Source organism: Microcaecilia unicolor, chromosome 3 (assembly GCF_901765095.1).
Source record: "Microcaecilia unicolor chromosome 3, aMicUni1.1, whole genome shotgun sequence".
Taxonomy (NCBI): Eukaryota; Metazoa; Chordata; class Amphibia; order Gymnophiona; family Siphonopidae; genus Microcaecilia; species Microcaecilia unicolor.
In genome coordinates this window covers 417382846-417404033 of record NC_044033.1, presented here as the reverse complement: position 1 = coordinate 417404033, position 21188 = coordinate 417382846, and the positions used below count along the sequence as shown (strand labels likewise).

At 40.2% G+C, this 21188-nt stretch overlaps 1 protein-coding gene across 1 annotated transcript in view; it reads right to left on the bottom strand.

The window, feature by feature from the left end:
- LDAH (lipid droplet associated hydrolase) overlaps window positions 1–21188 on the bottom strand; it is a 225636-nt gene that overhangs the window by 102083 nt on the left and 102365 nt on the right. The window contains 1 exon segment of the mRNA XM_030198811.1: window positions 5512–5675. Within this exon segment, the coding sequence (XP_030054671.1) occupies window positions 5512–5675 (164 nt within the window).

Below are 21188 nucleotides of genomic sequence, written 5' to 3'. Positions count from 1 at the left end.
AAAGCATACCACAAAGATCAACAAATGTGAACCCTCACAAAGATACCCAGAACTGATTCACGATACTTACTTGTTATTCTACTATCCTGCTTTACTATTATCATGTTACCCAAGATCCTTAAGCAAGACTAAATGTATATTTTCTTACATATTTCCACTATTCATAATGTAATGTAAGCCACATTGAGCCTGCAAAGAGGTGGGAAAATGTGGGATACAAATACAATAAAATAAATAAACAAATAATCACTGTATCAAAAACAAAGAATGTTCTCCCTCCATGTCAGAAGCCTTAATTATTCTTTTAGAAAAACCAGGAAGAGATCCTGTCTTGGCTGGTAATTACCACCCTATATCTCTGTTAAATTATGACTGTAAAATTTTTGCAAAAGTATTGGAAGATAGACTAGCATCAGTAATTGGTCATTTAATTGCTCCTGAACAAAATGGTTTTGTACATAATAGATATGGGTCAGATAATTCTAGAGTATTCAGCCATGTATTACATCTTTCTAAACAACCAATGAAATCAATGATGGCCTGAACATCATGAACTCTTGGGCAAACTCATTCCAATTGAAACTGAACACTGAAAAAACACACTGCCTCATCCTCTCATCTCAACATAACACTTACAGACCCGCCACCATAAACACCCCAGGACACACACTCCCTACTTCAGACAGCCTAAAAATACTCGGCGTCTCAATCGACTGCAACCTTACTCTCGAGAACCATGTAAATACCGTAATAAAGAAAATGTTCTATGCAATGCGGAAACTCAAACGAATAAAACCTTTCTTCCCGAGGGAAACTTTTCGAAACCTAATACAATCAATGGTCCTAAGCCATGCAGATTACTGCAACGGAATTTATGTGGGATGTAAAGTACAACTGACAAAAAAACTCCAGACCGCCCAAATACAGCAGCCAGACTGATATATGGTACAACACGATTCGAAAGTGCTAAACCCCTATGAGAAAAGCTGCACTGGCTCCCAATCAAAGAACAGATCATCTTCAAAATCTGCACTTTGGTCCACAAAATCATCTGCGGCGTAGTCCCAGGATACATGGCAGACCTCATAGATCTACCAACCAGAAACAGAATCGGATCATCATGATCATACCTAAACCTACACTCCCCAGACTGTAAAGGACTAAGATACAAAACAACTTACGCATCTAGCTTCTCCCACATAAGCGCACAACTATGGAATGGACTCCCAAATGCAGTGAGAACAATCCATGACCACTTAAACTTCAGGAAATCGCTTAAAAATTCACCTCTTCAAAAAGGCCTATCCCATCGATCCAACGTAAATCCCCCTAGCAACACAGCATAACTAATGATCGTACTGGACAATTTCTAATCTTCATTCCCTTCGACCCCATGACGCCTGATCCACACCTACCTCATCTGACCACAACACAACCTTGTATTTGTTATCAACCGAATTGGCAAACGCCTCTACGGTACTATGTAAGCCACATTGAGCCTGCAAATAGGTAGGAAAATGTGGAGTACAAATGTAAAATAAATAAATAAATAAAAATATCCCAACCGGTGTAATTTCTTTAGATGCTGAAAAGGCATTTGACTATGTTGAATGGCCTTTTTTATTCCAAGTTTTAAAATGGTTTAATTTTGGTACTCACTTTATTCATATGGTTTCTGTTTTATACTCATCACCAACTGCTAAACTTTTGATCAATTCTTCACTTACAGACTTGTTTCCATTACATAGAGGCACTAGACAAGGTTGCCCTTTGTCACCTTTACTTTTTCTTCTGATATTAGAACCTCTACTTATAGCTATTAAAAATCATCCAGAAATCCAGGGAGTTCCTTTTGGAAATTCTTCAGTTAAACTCTCTGCGTTGCGTGAGCTTTCCCACCGTGAGGTGAAGAGGTTTTTCCCTGTTCGCTTCGCTGGCCCAGGAGAGTCTTCACAATTCTTTTTATATTTTCTTTTCTTTATATCATTATTCGTTCTTCTTTAAAAAAACGGTATTTTTTTCTTAGTTTTTGGCACTTTCTAAGTTTTCTTTCTTTTCGATGTGGCCGGCCTTAGGCCGCGCAGTAGGGTTTTTCCCATTTTTGTGCCCTTTACATTTTTGGCATGATCGCGTCGTTTAATTTCACTGAAGCTGTTTTTCCTTCCATGTCATCGAACACAACCAGTGGCTTCAAACGTTGTACTCAGTGCAACCGAACCATCTTGGGTACCGATACCCACGCTTGGTGAATCCAGTGCCTTGGGCCCGACCATAGCCGAGCTGCTTGCAGTCTGTGTCTTCGCATGAAGAAACAGACCCAAGCATCTTGAGAAGCCCAACGAGAGAAGCTTTTTGGGGCTCGGTCCGGTCCGTTGACATCGGTTTGTGCAATAGAAGGCTCTGGCAAAACTTTTAAAATTTTGCTGTAGAAAAATTTGCCGTTTCCTGTGCCACCATGGACGCTGACCCACATGTGAGAACAAGCAGCCTGCTTGTCCTCGGAGAACATGCTAACTGGCAAGTAACATATATTATAGTCTTAAATACAGCTTATTACATAGACCTCAACGAATTTGTGTACTGTGCAAACTATCACTCATAATACATGATTTACAAATATGCTTGTTACAGAAAAAACTGTTTGCTAAATAGACAATCTCAGCTGCAAAAAAAAATTGATTTTCTTGGAACATTATTCTCAATGCATAGAGGAGTGTGACCTCCATGGAGCTTAAGAACAACCCCAAACAAAGGTATGAGGTGGGGGTTGGGGGGTAATCTGCACTGACAGACTAGTCTTATCTGCCTGCATTTACTATGTTAAAACAATGTTGTCTCATTCTGTGCACAAAGAAAAATATTCTAACAGACTCTCAGTCATTCTCTCTCTACTAAAGCAGAAACCCAACAAGGTGTCCTGTAAACTAAGAAGTGAAATAGTGCTACATAATGCACATGCTGAGATTCAATTGTACTATTCAAATATGTGGAGTAGTTTACATAAGGGAAAACTACAAATTACATATGCTCCAAGTACTTTCAGAACTGTATTCAGAAACTTTGTGGGGGATATGTTGATTTTGGTAGTGTCTGCGATATATGAGATGGATTCATGAGTGCTGAATATGCTGAAGGTTCCAGAAAAATGCAGAAAAAAGTTCAAACAAGTTGCAGGCAGTGCTTTTTTATTGGAATAACAAATATAATTGTGACTAACTTCCAAAAGCCATCTTATTAAGATAGGTCAGCAAAAATGCTGAAATATTAGAGATTGGAGCCAGTTTAAGTTTTCAATCCCACGAACAATTACTATTCAGCCATAAGCTTTAGTTCTGATCATGTACTAGTGATTTTCTCCTATGCCATTATAGTTATATAACAAAAGGTTGTATGGCCTTTAGTCTCCTTAGCTCTACTTTACATCAAGTATACTTGATCAAAATTCATTTGTTGAGCAAATCAAGTCCCACTGTTCTTTACCTTAGATTCAATGGCTCCCTGTTCAGCACCATTCATAGAAACAGAGAATGTAAGAGTAGAAGGTGTCTACAAAACCCATCTAGATTGCAGTATTACAATAGTAAGCAAAAAGGACAGATTATATCTTTGGTTTCTCCAAACTCTGTCATGACTTCTTAAAATCTCTTACTGTTTTTGATTCCATAAACAGGGCCGCTTCAAGAGATAGCGGGTCCCCTGAGCCAACTTGCTTTAGCGGTACCCCCTCCCCATCGCATTGTTTATGGCATTCCCTCCCTCCTTATTGCAGATCCAGCATCTCTTCCCCCATCCAGTCTCTCTTTCCCCCTCCTCTGTCCCCCTCCCCGCGTATAGTTGGTGGCGGCAGCAGTAGCATGACAGGATATTTCGGCCAGCCCCTGGGTCTTCCCTCTGCTGCATCCTGCCTACAAGAAATTGCATTAGAAGAGGCAGGACGCTGGAGAGGGAAGATCCAGGGGCTGGCCAAAGGCAGCTTGTGATGCTGCTGTTGCTACTACTAGCTACTAGTTACCAATGTAAACTTTACAGGACCGTAGTGGAGTTAGAGAGGTGAGGGAGCAGTGCTAGATTCACGGGGAGGGAAAGAAGGGAAGAGACCAGAGTGGGGGACAGGGGAAGAAAAGGCTTAACCTGTAGAACAGGTGAGGTCAGAGGCTAGGTATTTTGGTACCCTTAATCGCTGGCATCCTGGGCCAGAGCCTTACGTTATCTAATGATTAAGCTGGCTCTGTCCATCAAATCTACTGAGTGTTTTCCTCACCTCTGCCATTCTTTAGAAATACGTCCCTATGTTACTCCTGAGTTTATCCCTTCCAAACTCATACCATGACACCAAATTCCAGAAATTGCCAATGAAAAGTATTTCTTTTTTTGTGCATAATTTATAACATACCATATGGGGAAATTCTATAAATGGATACCTCCTTTTAGGTGCCCAGATGCTGAGAGGTGAAATCCTATTCTATAATAGCATCTGGGCCTCCAGATTCCATTAGCAACCAAGTATCAGTGCGCCTAGATGTATGCACTAGCCATAGATCCTGGAATAACTACAGTCATATAAATATGACAAGAGTATGTATAACTTATAATATTCTGTAAATTACACATGTAAGCAGCAGCCCTGCACATGTGCCATCTATGCTTGACCCATGCAAACACCTCTCTCGTATTTATAAGCTACATTACTTATGCATGCCCTTACAAAAAAACAATTTGTCATTTTGCTGCCATTTACACACATAAATATTCCTAATCATGAAAATCCTTACATTTATCCATACAACAGGCACATAAATGCAGACGCCCAGTTATAGAACTGCACCTCACAAGCTTAATTTTACATAAAATGTTGAGATGGAAATTGAGACATCCAGTTCAGGATGTGCACTGTTCTCCTGTACTATACAAATGCAACGCCACTTGTAAAGTATATTTATGGATGTGCAGGAACTCATGTGGAGTTCTCATCATGTCCAGTGTGAACAGTGTTTCCACAAAGCTGAACATAGTGAAAAAGAACATCCTGTTTTCCCCCAACTGTGTGGGATCAGCTCTGTACAATCACTGCTCTCAACATCGATTCCCCTCACTCCTGACCTGCTTCTTCACATTAATCCTTTCACTAGCAAACCCAATCTTGAGATTCCCCTGATGATGCCCCATGCCTACATCAATTACTTTACCCAATTACTGCCCCAGAACTCCCAATCCCAGCCCTGGCTCTTACTGGAGTCCCTAGTGGTCTAGTGGGAAGAGTGATTCCCAGTCACTCCTGCGCATTGCAGCACTGGGTTTAAAATGGTGCCCTTGATCCCCTAGTGATAATCTCACAGAATCACCACTAGAGGTCAAGCTGCCAAATAAGGGCATTTACTGCTTCATCCCTAACAGTGAAAAGTCCCATGTTTTTAAAAACTTTATTTAAATGAATGTGCAAAATGAACATTAAAAAAATCTGCAAATTGGGAAAAATGACAACATCAATCAACAATGATCCAAAAAACATACCTGGAGTTCTGATGCTCGTCTCATCAATTCTAGTATAATGTAGCAACCAATAGAATGTCCAATTAGTACAAGCTTCATATCTTTTGGAACATTATTTTTAAGGAAAAATAGCTTGTGCTCTATTTGTCCATTAAGGCCAAAGATGTCTTCTATTCCGTTTGCATCTGTGTCTGAAAGAATACAATGCATTAATTTTCAAAGCTAATTCAAAGGAACCATCTTTCACACTCTTTCCAAAAACTTCCAAACACTAATTAGGCAGGAAAGATTTTTCTGCAATACAAACAAATGTTCAAGTACAATAAAAACAATGTGAAAAGCTGACAGCAAATACTAGTTTGTGAAGTACAGTACGTGAATTGACATCCATCTAAGACTTAATACAAATTAGTAGGTAGAATTAAAGGCAACCAGACTACTTGATTAACCGACATGTTACTGAAACTTATTTTTCATGTGGTGTTAGTGCATGCAGTAGAATAGAAGCTGATACTGTTTGGCTTGTGGTACCATCTGTGGCCTTTTCTTCCTCATCCTTCATTCTCCTTATACTAGCAACATTGCCATTTTCTCCAAAGAGTGCTCACTTGCTGGTAGGGTCTGCCATCCTCTCTTACTTCGGGCCTGGGCCAATCATTTTTGTCTCAATCAGATGAAGAATTCAAAGCTAGATTTCCCATGCTACAGCATTACATCCCAAGTTAGAGAACTAGTTCACCACAACAAATTTTTTGAGCACATACACACACACAAAAAAAACCAAATCAAATTAGAAAGCAGCTACTAAGGAAATATTTGTAGATGCCTTATAATAAAATTAGGACCAGATTCTGTAAATGGCATATAAAAAATAGGTGCATCCAAAAATAGCGCTTTGCACTATTCTATAAACTGTGCCTAAAGTTAGGTGCGTTTTACAGAATAGAGCATAGGGCCGGGGAATGTGCCTAATTTAGGCACAGCCATTTACACAAGCGAAAACCCGGTGTAAATAACCTAAACGTAAGCATGTTCCCCCAAATTCTATAACCACGCACGTACATTTTGAGGAACACCCCAACATGCCCACACTCTTCCCATGGTCACACTCCCTTTTAAGCTACACAAGTTAGAATTACGCACGTCTCTTTTTAGAATACACCTACAAAGATGTGTATGTAAATTCCAATTGTTGCCAATTAGTGCAGATAATTGGTTATCAGCCCATTATTATCACTGATTGGCTTGTTACTCAATTAAGGTTGTGCACGTAAATTGGCACATGCCCAATTTATGGCGCACAACTCGCCGTGCCTTATATAGAATCTGGAGGTTAGTGTGTATTTTGTACAGGTGAGCCAATGTTCAGAATCACTTATGTGGTTCATAGTGACTGCCAACTGCATGTGTGTGTGTGTGGGGGGGGGGGGGGGGGGGGGGGGGAGTTACTAAGCTGTGGTAAAATGTGTCATTTTATTGCAGCTTAGTTTTTTTTTTTTGTTACATTTGTACCCCGCGCTTTCCCACTCATGGCAGGCTCAATGCGGCTTACATGGGGCAATGGAGGGTTAAGTGACTTGCCCAGAGTCACAAGGAGCTGCCTGTGCCTGAAGTGGGAATCAAACTCAGTTCCTCAGTTCCCCAGGACCAAAGTCCACCACCCTAACCACTAGGCCACTCCTACAGGAGTCACTTCCTGCAGTAATGCAGTACCATAAAGGAATAACACAGCTTGCAATCCACCTCCAAGCTGAATTATTCAGTTTCTAATGAGCATCAGACCACTAACAAATGGCCTAATGCTCCTGGGGAGTCTCTTTTAAAGAAGCCAACTCGGTAATATAGAAGTCCGGGTCCAGGATACTCCTCCTTCCCTGCAAAAACTTCACCCAACTACCCCAACTCCTCAGAAAACCCTTCCCCTGAAGTAACATTAGGTATTAACCATTCAAACATTCCTCCCACCCTCCACTGGTCCCCTTGGACCACTGTAAGAATACAGATAAGGATCAGTGACAAAATTTAGAACTTGGTGTCAGTGTGTGTGTGTGTGGGGGGGGGGGGGGGGGGGGGGGACAACCAGAGCAACTGGGGATTGCTCCTGCCTTGTAACCCCAAGACTAGCATAGATTTCTAATGTTTAGAGAGGTGTGGTTTGAACATTTATTGCTCTTTCCCGCACCTTGATACCCCATGGGATTCGGCAACCTACTGCAGGTTGCTGAATCCCACTTTACAAGAATAACGCTGCTTGCGAGCAACCTTGCTGTCACGATTGTGGTCGTGACCCCTCTCAGACTCACCTTATTCCCGGCGATCAGCTTCAGAGCTGGCTTCTGTCTGTTCTTCCTGAGTTAGTTCTGTCTCTGTGTGCTGGCTGCTTCCAGCATGGCTCTGATTACTCCACTATACTGCACCTGTGTGTGTTAAGCCTCTCTGTGCTTCAGTATGCTTTCTGCCTGTGTCTTGGTTTGTGTTCCTCTTGCCCTCTGGTGGCCAGTACCGGTGGCTGCCATAGGCTTTCCAGACTTTCTTTCCGGTCCGGTCCAGATATTCCAGCCCTCCCGACTTGGTTTGAAGTTTGGCAGCTAGCCTCACCCGTAGCTGCCTCATGATTCCTGCAGCTGAGCTTCAGCGGCTGATGGGTTTATTAACCACCTGGAAACCTTCTGAGTTTGCCTTTGCATCGTCTAAGGTCCCTGGTTTGTTGGTGCTTTGTTGCACTTCTGCCTAGTCTGGTTTCTTGTATTGTTCCTTATCTGATTCTAGTTAGTCTGTGTGTAGTTTAGCTTAGGTTTATTTGCTTATTTCCCTTGTCTTGTTTCTGGTCTGTATTCCTTGTCTAGTTTCTGTTTGTCTGTGTCTCTTGCTTAGTGGCTGCTCTGCAGCTTTCAGTCCTGTCTCTTCTCTGTCAGTATTTGTACCCTGTTTCAGTGGCTGCGTGGCAGCTTTCACTTCCTGTCCTTTAGCTTGTCCATTTCCTGCTTTGTGTAGTACTGTCTGTCTGTGAGTCCTAGCCCAGTTTCCTGCCTTGCTGCCCATGTATATTCCTTTCCCCTCTGACCCTCAGTCCCTGTTCAGCCTAGTTGGTATCCAGTGCCTGCCGGCAGCCTGTACCCAGGGGCTCAACTCCTGGGGAAGGGCGGTCAAGCGCAGGTGAAGTCTAGCTGTTTCTGTCAGAGTTCTGCCTTGTCTCTGGTGTGGGGAGGTTTTGCCTGCCACTGCTGCTCCACGGCAGTGGCCCAAGGACTCACGAACCTAGTTTCTGCCTTGAAAGCCTGACACTTGCAAGTAACGTTATTCCTGTAGCCCAGGACCACTGGGCTGAAAGGGTCGTCCCCAGTCCTGCTTGCATCCCCTTACTATCTCCCCATGAACCTCCCCCACGGGTTATCTGTTAAAAAGTATTGGTGGTCTGGGGGGATCAGAGGGTCCTCAAGGGTCTAGGGAGGTCATCAGGTCTGGAAGGGGACTCAGTGGGTCCTTGGGCAGATGTGAGGCACAGTTTGTCCTACCCAATCTGGTGCCTTCATAAAAATGGTGCCCCTAGAGATAGTCACATGAGACTATTGCTAGAGGCACCATTTTCAAGCGACTAGGCCTTGCTCCTGCCCGAAGACCCTCCGGATCCTCCTGATGACCTCCCCAGAGCCCCAGATGATCCCCCCCACCTACAAACCTCCGAATCCCCCTGGACCACCAATGCTTTTTAACAGATAGCCCTCTTGGGAAGATGGGCAGGACTTGTCTGGAAGGGAGGTTAGTCAAGGAGATGCAAGCGGGACTGGGAAGGACCCTCTCCTTGTAACTTAGGTTCATTGGGCTGCGACTTTGTAGCCTGATGCTCCCGGGTGGTGAAAACCCCAGAAAAAAGCTAGGGTTATTTTACTGTGATATTTGTGCATTTGCATAGTAAGAAAGTTGCAAACCATGTATTTGCATATTTTACATCTTATTACTACTTAACCCACGATGACTTACATATCACCGCAGTATTTTAGGTCAATCAGAATTAGGGCCTTTTAAGTCATGTTAAGGACCCAATAATGCAACAAGGCACTAATGCTGCTTGATGAAACCCCCCCTTAATGAGTCTTTGGAGGGCTAGGGAGTCTGGAGGCATTAGGGGTGTGTTCAGGGGGAAGCCTTTGTTGGGAGGAGAGGGGACCCACACTGTGTTTTTTTTCTGTTTATTTTACAGTGCTGGACTCTTTACGAGAGCCTCCCTCGCAGACTCAGGCTGGGTGTAAGTTCTTTGAAGAATATGATCTTAGGAGCTTGTGGCAGCACTATAACAATTTAATGGACCTCTACCCTGAGGAAGGTGGCACAGGTCCACATATAGCAAACCTCGGCGGTTCTCTCTATCTCCACCTGCTGGTAGAGGGACACAACCCACAAGTCTCTGGATTGATCTGTTGGAACTAATGGAAATAAAATTATCAGGTAAGAATTATTTTTTCCTTTTAAGTATAACTTGGTCAGTAGAAGCAGAGAATTGCATGTTGAGGTAAAACTTTAGAAGCCCAAAATATTTTGGTTTCAAGGAATATGTGTGTTTGTGCCTGCTGGGCAATGTATCAGGTGCGGTGTAGCATAAGTTTAACTGTGAAATGTATGGATATATGAGATTGATAGTGTAGGCAGGGTAACTAATTATTATATTGGGGGAAAGTTAGATAGAAAAACAAGTAACCGATTTAAAAAACAACGTACAGATTTAGTTAGGGATTAGGATCTGTATTTTTGAGTTTGTTGAGCTAGGGAGAACAGAGAAACCTTGGTCCTGGGCACCAAAGACTGTTGAAGCCAGTCAATGGAACCTGCCATAAATAATTGGACTAAGACCTACTAATGAGGTAGTTGGGCCTTTAGAGAGGGAGAGAAAAGGATATACTTACTTTTACTTGGTTGATGTGCCTGTATATTCTGAAAGATAAGAAGTGACACAAACAGCCAAGTTCTTGATGAGAGCTAAGTTAGCCAAACAAATAAAAAAATGTTAATTTAATTTTTAAATTGTATGTACTTATCTGAAATATGAGGTCATATGGTCTTGAACCCTGCAATAGGAAACTGAAATACTGTTCCTTTTTGACAATTTGAAACTAATTTGGAACTGTTATTTAGAACTGTAATTAAATCTTGGATTGCTCATGACAGAAATAAACGCTACCGATTTTAATGTTTAATTTCCTGGTGGGTGTCAAATTTGTCTGAAAATCCTTACCCGTTGGTCACGACTCCTTAACATTAATTGCTATGATGTGACGTAATACCAAATTCTGCCACCAGGGGGTTACATTGGGCATAGTCGGGCAGGAGTTCTCACATAGTTCACCATCTAAAGTAGGATCTAACCTGCAAAGTGTATTGTGAGATTTTAATGTTCTTGTAATTTGGTTGTCCCTGGTGAATCCCTGAATTTTCCTGAAGATCAGTGTTCTCTCCTAGCTACAATGATGGCAGGTTGGCATGCAAAGTTCCAGACCTGTTGGACCATTGTCAGAGAAGTGATAAATAGGGAGGAGCAACAAGAAGAGTTCTGGAGGAGGAACAGAAGTGAATGGTATCACTGGGAACATTTTGAGGAAAAGAGAAGACAGTTCTCCTACTGGTATGAATGGAAGAAGCCAGCCATAAACTGCTACAGGTGTGGTCAAACAGGACCTGTCCAGTGGTTCTGTATGGCTGAGCTCAAAGGGGAAGAAGACTTCCACTATGGGAGAGGCAAAAGCACCGAAAGTGCTTGGAGGTGGCATGAGAAGAGCCCGAATCCTTGGTGACAAAGAGGTCCAGGTCCTAGTCCAGGAAGAGAGCGTTCCCCAAGTCCCAGGCCAACAACATGATACCAGGTTTATAATCATGGAGGATCTACCCCCAACCTCTGAAGAGCTCCAGCAGAATAATGATAGAATGCAACAACTTAAAATGTTGGAAGAGCAATTGGATTTGTTAGAAGAATCGTTGAAGAAGCTGGTAGACGAACAGAAGAAAAAGTGTAAAGAAAAAGAGGAGAGTCAGAGTGATCTGATAGTTGCTGGGGAGGAAGATGAAAAGACTAACAGATGAAGATGAAAAGACTGGACATTTGAGACAACTGTGTCAACAAAAGACAATGATATGCCTGTGGAACAAAGAGCACAATTGAGAGAAGAAGTGGTGTAAGTTTCCAGGCAGGAGAGTCATCAGAGTTGTCATCAGGACAGTCTACTGATAGAAGTAGTGATAGAAAATGGAGACTGTTTTGTTGAAGAATGAATTCATGAAAGTTCTCCTTTTCTCTGGGAGGAGAATTCACAAAAGAAAGAGATGAAGCCACAGGAAGAGCCAATAATGGAACAGAGACTGTTTTGCTGAAGAATGAATTCATGAAAGTTCTCCTTGTCTCTGGGAGAAGAATTCACAAAAGGAAGAGATGAAGCCACAGGAAGGGCCAATAATGGAACAACTGAATAAGGGTCCATCGGATGCATCAGAAGGAAAGACTATGGTTGAGAACAGGGTTGATGAAAATAAAGCCAATGCAGAGGAGGTGAACCCCAAGAATGAGAAGCCTGGAAAAAATGGAACTCTGAGAGAAGATATGGTTAGCAAAGAAGATGATAAATGGGAAGACTGTTTGGTGCCGAACCAGCCCTTAGTGTTAAAAAGGAAACAGCAAGGGAATGGGTATGGATGTAAGAATAACTTAAGGAAAACCGCAACAAAAGTGCTGACTTTTATTATAAAGAAAATAAGGAAGAAGAGAAATTACCAGGAAAACTATTCAGAGATGTGATCTGTGACTGTCCAGAGATGATCATCAGTTTTCACTTCTTGCCATATGAGATGGAAAGAGTTGGGAGAACATAGTCATGCCAAATCTCAGTGTAGGTCATAGGAAGGCAAGTCTACAACGGAACAGAATAAAAAAAACTATTATGACTTTAAGAAGAGGAAAAAGTATTTGGTGGCCCGGGTGAGAGCTCTGATTCTGAGGGAGGATTTGGGGATTGCTTGGGCATAGCCTTACAAGAAAATTCTAAAGCTTCTGAGGAAAATGGTTATTTGTAAGACTTATGAAAAATGTATCATTATTTGAATTGTAGATGTAACTATTTGAAGAGTTTGTGGAAAAAATAAGTTATGTTGTATCGTATGAAAAAGGTGTACGTGGATATGAGGAGATAGGAAAAGGTATATTTGTCTATGAATCAGGGTTCTAAATGTAAAAGAGATGCGCATGATGGTATGAAGGAGGAATGGGGGGATATTGGTGAAATGACTGTATACTGGTTGGGAAAAAACATGTTTTTCTAAACATTTTCCCAGGGCGAATGTAACCCTGTAGGGTTAGAATAACCATATTTCTTGAAAGGGTTTTATGTAGTTATTGTGAAGTAGGGATTGCAAGCTACAGAGAACTGTTTCAGTGCAGGCATGCATGTGTCTGCTGGTTGTCCTGGTAACCAGGGCAAAACATTCTAAAGGCTGTTACTGTACCTGGTAGTTAAGTGGGCAAAACTCAAAGAAAGATACATGCCTGTGTGCTGTATAAGAAAAGTGTGTTTTAAGTATAACTTGGACAGCAGATGCAATTGCGTGTTGAGGTTAAATTTTTGAAGCCAGCAGTAATTTGGCTTTCAAGATGTGTAGGTGTTTGTGCCTTTTGGGAAATGTATCAGGTGCGGGGTAGCACAAGTTTAACAGTGGAATGTATGGATATATGGGATTGGTTGGTGTAGACAGGGTATTACATTGATTTTTGGTAAAAGCTAGAAAGATTAAGGAGACTAGGGCTATTCAGCTTGGAGAAGAGACGGCTGAGGGGAGACATGATAGAGGTATATAAAATAATGAGTGGAGTGGAACAGGTGGATGTGAAGCGTCTGTTCACGCTTTCCAAAAATACTAGGACTAGGGGGCATGCGATGAAACTACAGTGTAGTAAATTTAAAACAAATCGGAGAAAATGTTTCTTCACCCAACGTATAATTAAACTCTGGAATTCGCTGCCGGAGAAAGTGGTGAAGGCGGTTAGCTTAGCAGAGTTTAAAAAGGGGTTGGATGGTTTCCTAAAGGACAAGTCCATAAACCGCTACTAAATGGACTTGGGAAAAATCCACAATTCCAGGAATAACATGTATAGAATGTTTGTACGTTTGGAAAGCTTGCCAGGTGCCCTTGGCCTGGATTGGCTGCTGTCGTGGACAGGATGCTGGGCTCGATGGACCCTTGGTCTTTTCCCAGTATGGCATTACTTATGTACTTATGAAAAAAAGTAACTGCAATTAAAAAAAACTGTACAGATTTAGTTAGCGATTAGGATCTGTGCTTTTGAGTTTGTTGAGCTAGGAAGTAGGTACCAGAAGAACAAAGGAAGACTGGTCCTGGACGCCGAAGACTGTTGAAGCTGGCTTACAAATCCTGCCATAAAGAATTGGACTGAGACTTAATAATGAGGTATTTGGGCCTGTAGAAAGAGGAAAGAAAGGGAGAAAAAAAGGACATACTTACCTGTTTGATGTGCCTGTATGTTCTGAAAGAACATAAGATAAGAAGTGACAACAAAGAGTCAAATTCTAAGTTAGCCAAACAAATAAAAAAATATAAATTTAATTTTTAAATTGTATGTACTTATCTGAAAGATGAGGTCATATGGTCTTGAACCCTGTAATAAGAAAAAAGGAAATACTGTTCCTTTTTGACAATTTGAAGCTAATTTGAAACTGTTTAGCAATTTAATCTTGAATTGCTCAAGAGAGAAATAAATCTTACCTATTTTAATGTTTATTTCCTTGGTAGGTGTCAAATTTGTCCGGGAACCCTTACCCTTTGGTCACGACTCCTTAGCATTAATTGCTGTGATGTGATGTAATACCAGATGTTGCCACCAGTGGGTTAAAATCTAAAAAAATGGTAAACACGAGTATTGTAACAAAATTTTAAATACTTCAGATAGATATAAAGGGCTACAGTACAACAGGTAAAAGATATTGCTTACCCATATGGAAATTCAGAGAATGAAGAAGTGGAGCATCAATACAGCTTGTGCAAAGAAGGTGACGACAAGGTTGAGGAACCTGTCAAGTACCAATGGTTTTAACCCTAAAATCAGGAAAGTTCGATGTTTGAACAGACTTGTTACTTTGCTAGATATTTAGATTATTAACAAAGCTTAGTGGTAATCCATAGGAGGGGAAATATGTACTGGATTAAGCATAAGCATTATAAGAATCAAAAATGAGATGACAAAAACTGACTTGAATAAGAGGCGAACATACTACTTCTACAATTTGACATGTCTAGCGCCTTCGACATGGTTGATCATGAAATACTACTACATATCCTCGAGTACTTCGGAATTGGAGGTAACGTTCTCAATTGGTTCAAGGGATTCCTCAACACACGCATACCAAGTGACATCTAATTCGACGACATCAGCCACATGGATACCTGAATGCGGAGTTCCACAGGGATCCCCCCCCCCTCTCTCCGACTCTATTCAACTTAATGATGATACCCTTAGCCAAACTACTATCAAACCAAAACCTCAACCCATACATATACGCAGATGATGTAACGATCTACATCCCATTTAAACATTATCTAACAAAAATTTCCAATGACATCAACCAAAGTCTACACATCATGCATACGTGGGCGGATGCATTTCAGCTGAAACTCAATGCAGAAAAAACCCAATGCCTAATACTCACCTCTCAACATAACACAAACAAATTCACCACCATTAACACACCAAAACTGAATCTTCCAATCTCGGACACCCTAACAATTCTTGGAGTTACCATTGATCAACACCTAACACTTGAGACCCATGCGAAAAACACAACCAAAAAGATGTTCCACTCAATGTGGAAATTAAAAAGAGTAAGACCTTTCTTCCCAAGGACCGTCTTCCACAACCTGGTACAATCAATAGTACTCAGTCATCTAGACTACTGCAACGCACTCTACGCTGGCTGCAAAGAGCAAATAATCAAGAAACTTCAGACAGCACAGAACACTGCAGCTAGACTCATATTCGGTAAAACAAAATATGAAAATGCTAAGCCCCTACGAGAAAAGCTACACTGGCTCCCACTTAAAGAACACATCACGTTCAAAATATGCTCCCTGGTTCACAAAATCATTCACGGAGATGCCCCAGCCTACATGTCAGACCTGATAGACTTACCACCCAGGAATGCTAAAAAATCATCCCGCACATTCCTTAATCTTCACTTCCCCAACTGTAAAGGTCTAAAATACAAACTAATGCATGCGTCAACCTTTTCATACTTAAGTACACAATTCTGGAACTCGCTGCCGCGCAACTTAAAAACGATTTATGAACTAACTAACTTCCGCAAACTACTGAAGACTCATTTCTTTAACAAGGTATACCACAAAGATCAACAAATGTGAATTCCTCCACATACAGCCAGAATTGTATTATAATATCTGCTTGTTATACTACTATCATGCTTTATCATTATAATGTTACCCAAGATCCTTCTGTAATACTAAATGTTTATTTTCCTATATAATTCCACTATTCATGATGTATTGTAAGCCACATTGAGCCTGCAAAGAGGTGGGAAAATGTGGGATACAAATGCAATAAATAAATAAATAAATAAATAAATAAATAAGTCACATTTCTCCAAATGGCAGCAAGATTATGTCCCTATCATAACATGATATGAATAGTCAAGGTATTATATAAACCAACTGGTTTTTATTTATCACCATCTACACTATGCTTAGAGAAAACATAAGAAGGTACTTCTTTGCTAAGAGGGTGATAGATGCCTGAAACAGCCTACTAAGGGAGCACTGCAATATAATTTACAGAGGGCAGTGGTAGGGAAAAGAAGAAGCTAGGTAAAGAAAATGGTGAGGAAAGTTAGTGGAACACTAGATCAGAAAACAACTAAACAGAATGGGTTGGCCAATTAATTTTTTATCTGTCATCACCAATTATGTTACTATGGAGCTCATTTTCAAAAGAGAAAAATGTCCAAAAAGTGGCATAAATCTGCACTTGGACATTTTGCGCACAAAAATGGCCAAATTGGTATTTTCAAAACCAATTTTTAGACATTTTCCTATCAAGTCCGTCAGAAGTGCATTCAAATCACAAGGAGGTGTGTCAAGAGCGTGTTAAGGGCGGGATCTGGGTGTTTCTAACACTTGGAAGTTTTTCAGCTATAATGGAACAAAACAAAGCCATCGAGGACTAAAACTAAGACGTTTTGAGCTAGACCTGTTTTTATAAAGAATAAGGTACAAAAAGGTGCCCTAAAGGACCAGATGACCACTGGAAAGAATCAGGGATAACCTCCTCTTACTCCACCAGTGGTCACTAACCCCCTCCCAGCCCCCCAAAATGTGATTTAAAACATTATTTACCAACTTCTATGCCAGCCTCAGATGTTATACTCAGGTCCATTAGAACAGCATGCAGGTCCCTGAAGTAATCTAGATGTGGGTACAGTGCACTGTAGACAGGTGGACCCACGCCCATACCTCCCCCTACCTATTATACTTATAGAGGAAACTGTGAACCCTCCAAAATTCACCAGAAACCCACTGTACCCACATATAGGTACCCCCTTCACCCTTAAGGGCTATTGTAGTGGTGTACAGTTGGGGGGTAGTTGGTTTTGGGTGGATTTTGTTTTTGGGGGGGCTTAGCAGACAAGATAAGGGAGCAAAGGTATGATGTGTATCTGGGAGCATTTTATGAAGTCCACTGTAATGCCCTCTAGGGTGCCCTATGTTTTCCTGGGATGTCTGGGGGACCAGTCTACTAAAAACGCTGGCTCCTCCTACATCCCAATGGCTTGATTTTGTGCGTTTTGTACTTGGACAATCAGGAGAATCAGATTTATGTATGTTTCAGCAGCCATAACTCACCATCAGCTGCACTGCCATTAATTGGAATGGTTAGTAACTAAATCAAAAATCCAAAACTAATTGACGTTCTAAATATTCCAGATGATAAAAAAATTTCTTCCCCTTTAACATTTGGCTAAGTAGAGTAAAACACTAGTATGAGACTTGCAAGATTCAAAAGTTCATGTATTTCCTTCTTTATGTAGGCCTTCAGAAAGATATTGCAACCTACAAATATTAAGTGATATGAAATGAATTTACATAAGGAAGATTTGTCTAATTCAACAGTATCATTTTTTTTACATTTTAGATTCTTTACATTTAAGAATCTGAAAAATCCAACCCACCCAAGAGAAAGGGCATACCTTAGATTTTGTAGTCTCTCTTGAGTGTTTAAATGATTTGAATTTGATATCAGAAGATAAGTGGTTGGACCAAGGCACAGGGGACTATGTATCTTAGAATTTACTTTATATGTGTTACAAGCCAATTAAGCAACTTTATAAAAGTACAGGTATGCCCTTCACCATTTGATATAGACATTCCTAAAATGATCTTAGATTGGAATAAATTACTGCAGAAAACTCTTGATAAGTCTTTTCCTGTAATTAAGAGAAAGAGACCTAATGTAAGACTACCTTAAAGATTTATAAACATCTGGTAGAGACTAGATTCCGGATTATTATTCTAGCTTAATTGACAAAACGTTTACTGACCAAAAAGATTTTTAAAAAATAGTATGAGAATTTTTTTTTCCTCCTTGTGTGTCCCATATTGATATGAATTCTGAACCATCTACTGATTTGTCCTTTTTTTTTTTAAGGAAAAGGAGAAATTTCAAATTTAAATTTCTGCTTTACAATTAGTCCCATATATATTTTTAGAAAAACCAAGCCTTTAGATGTCTCTTGAAGGCGATATAATATGGAATCCCTTTTAAATCCATAGGAATATAATTCCTCAGTTTTGCACCCATATATCCAAATATATGGGAAGAAGCAGACACCAATTTAATTCTAATTGGAATTTGAAGTAAACAGAAGATTCATAGGGCTGCGGCAACATTTTTAAATATAACGGGCCCTCTTGATATAAGGCATAAAACAAGGAGAACAAAAACCTCATGGTTAACAAGCAAGCAGAAAAGAATAGAGTGAGGTCCAAAGAACATGGAGTCCAAGAATAAAATAATCACTACCATTTATGATAAAATGCCATCTAAGAACTTAATGGATGCGTGGCAATTTTCATTTTGCCGCACATCCATTTTTGGGAAAAATAAAAAAAAGGCATTTTTTTACAGGTGCACTGAAAAATGATTCTGGGAGTGCTCAAAACTCATCTACACTACTGCAGGCCATTTTTCAGTGTGCCTTTGTAAAAGGGCCCCTAAGTTATGTGCATTTTCTGGAGTATGATTCGATTTCCATGCGGATATCAAGGCACGATATATAGAATTCTGGGGTATATGCATTTTTATGTACCACGGTTAACCCTGCATGCTACATACATGGGCACGCTAAACAGGTTTATTAGCACATTTGTTTTTAAGGCTTTTTTCTTTTTAATTTTTTCGCAGGTTTAAAGCACTAATAATGCCTGCAACAACCTAAAAAGAAAAGCCTTTCAAACAAATGTGTCTATTTTTCTAAGACGTGCTAACTGGTATAGCAAGTGTCACATGTGTGGATGCATTATAAAGTTTAATTTTACATAGACATGCAATTTGCATGGCTTATATGTGTGTGCATGCTAAATGCGTGGGTGCATTGTGGTCTAGATTCTATATATGGTGCTGAAAAAATGTCCACCTAGGTGTATTCTATAAACCATACCTAACTTTAGGCGTGGTTTATAGAATACACCTAGCACCCTTATGCTTGCCTAAACCTAGTCGTGGGAATTTACGCCAAGGTGCGGTGCAGGGGTATTTTATAACCACATGCATAGTTTTTTGTAATGCTCATGATCCGCACATTCCAAGTCCAAAGTCATGCCCCATTTTTGGCTGCGCACCTTAGAATTTACGCTTAGCAAGTTGTGTGTGTAAATTCTAATTAAAGGGAAGGGAAAGGGAAATGGGACTTGATATACCGCCTTTCTGAGGTTTTTGCAACTACATTCAAAGCAGTTTACATATATTCAGGTACTTATTTTGTACCAGGGGCAATGGAGGGTTAAGTGACTTGCCCAGAATCACAAGGAGCTGCAGTGGGAATCGAACTCAGTTCCCCAGGATCAAAGTCCACTGCACTAACCACTAGGCTACTTCTCCACTCCAATTAGTGTCAATAATTGCTTGTTAAGTGGCAATTATCAGTGCTGACTGACTTAACTAATTGCACACACAAATACAGAATAAACCTGGATTTGTGCACACAATTTCAGCGGGCTATACAGAATCCCAGGGTATATATGTAAAATACAGTAATTCCTAATATTCTATTTGCTTTTAGACACTGCTGCATACTGAGCAGAGGATTTCAATGTAACATCATTGATGTCACCTAGATCCCTTTTTTGTATGGGGACTCCTAATGTGGAACCTTAAATCACGTGCATCACTTTGCACTTTCTCAGATTAAATTTCATCTGCCATTTGGATGCCCAGTCTCCCAGTCTTATAAGGTCCTCTTGCAATTTCTCATAATCCTTTTGTGACTTAACAACTTTGAATATCTGTGCGTTCAGCAATTTGATCACATCACTTGTTATTCCTGATTCCAGGTCATTTGTAAATAGTAAAAGGAAGAAGAAACCAATTGTGATATATGATTCTCAAGTCAATCCAGCATCCAGAAAACTCCTAAACTACATACCTGGTCCTTAGCCGCTATATTGGGAACCCTCCCATAACAAAGGTGGATGGGAGAAGTGAGGTGAGAACAGACAGCTACCTCTATAAATCCACAAGTATTCAGTCAGATGAATTCAGTTTTAACCTATTCAACATCATCCAATTCTTTATTTCAGTCACTAAGTCCGTAATTTCTTCAAATGGTCCTCTCGAGCTGATCTCAAAGAAACATATAATTAAATATCATCAGCAAATGAATGTATATGAATTCCATGTTTTAATACAATGTCAATAACTGGTCACACAAAGAGATTAGAGTAATAGTGACAAAAAAGCACCTTGTGGCATTCCATATTTCAGAAATTTAGGTTTGGAAAGCTAATAATCAACCAACACACAGAGATCTATTTTCCAAAAAACATCTAAACCAAAGTAAAGCAATATCACAAACTCCAATATTGCTTAACCTAGTCAATAAGATTCCATGATCAAGTGTATCAAAAGCTGCATTTTAGTCCAACAGAACCAGTAAAACATCATTCCCTTTATCTAGATACTTCCAACAATCATCAACAATATCCAACAAAACATTTTCACAATATGAAACTTCCTAAAACCAGACAATTTTAGAAAGCACTCTTGTTCTTCAATATAGTCAAGCAATTGTGTTAAAACTACCTTTTCTAAAACTTTAGATAAAAATGGCAAATTAGACACCGGTTTAAAATTTCCAGGCAAATCAGTATCTAATTGTTTTCATCATAACAGTCTCTACCCAGCAGCAACCTTAGGCTTAATGGTTTATAATTTCACAGGTTACCTCTAGATCCCTTCGTTCCTGGGTTGTAAAGTCTGGGTTTTTCCTGATGTTGCAAAGGTGACACAGAAACATCACATCAATTTTTGGCTTTGAAGCCACATGTCCAACAGTTGGGCACACATTTGGTTGAACTATCCTTGCAAATGTGTTATTATATATAATTCTGTAAAATATGTTTTCTTTGATCCCGACCATGTG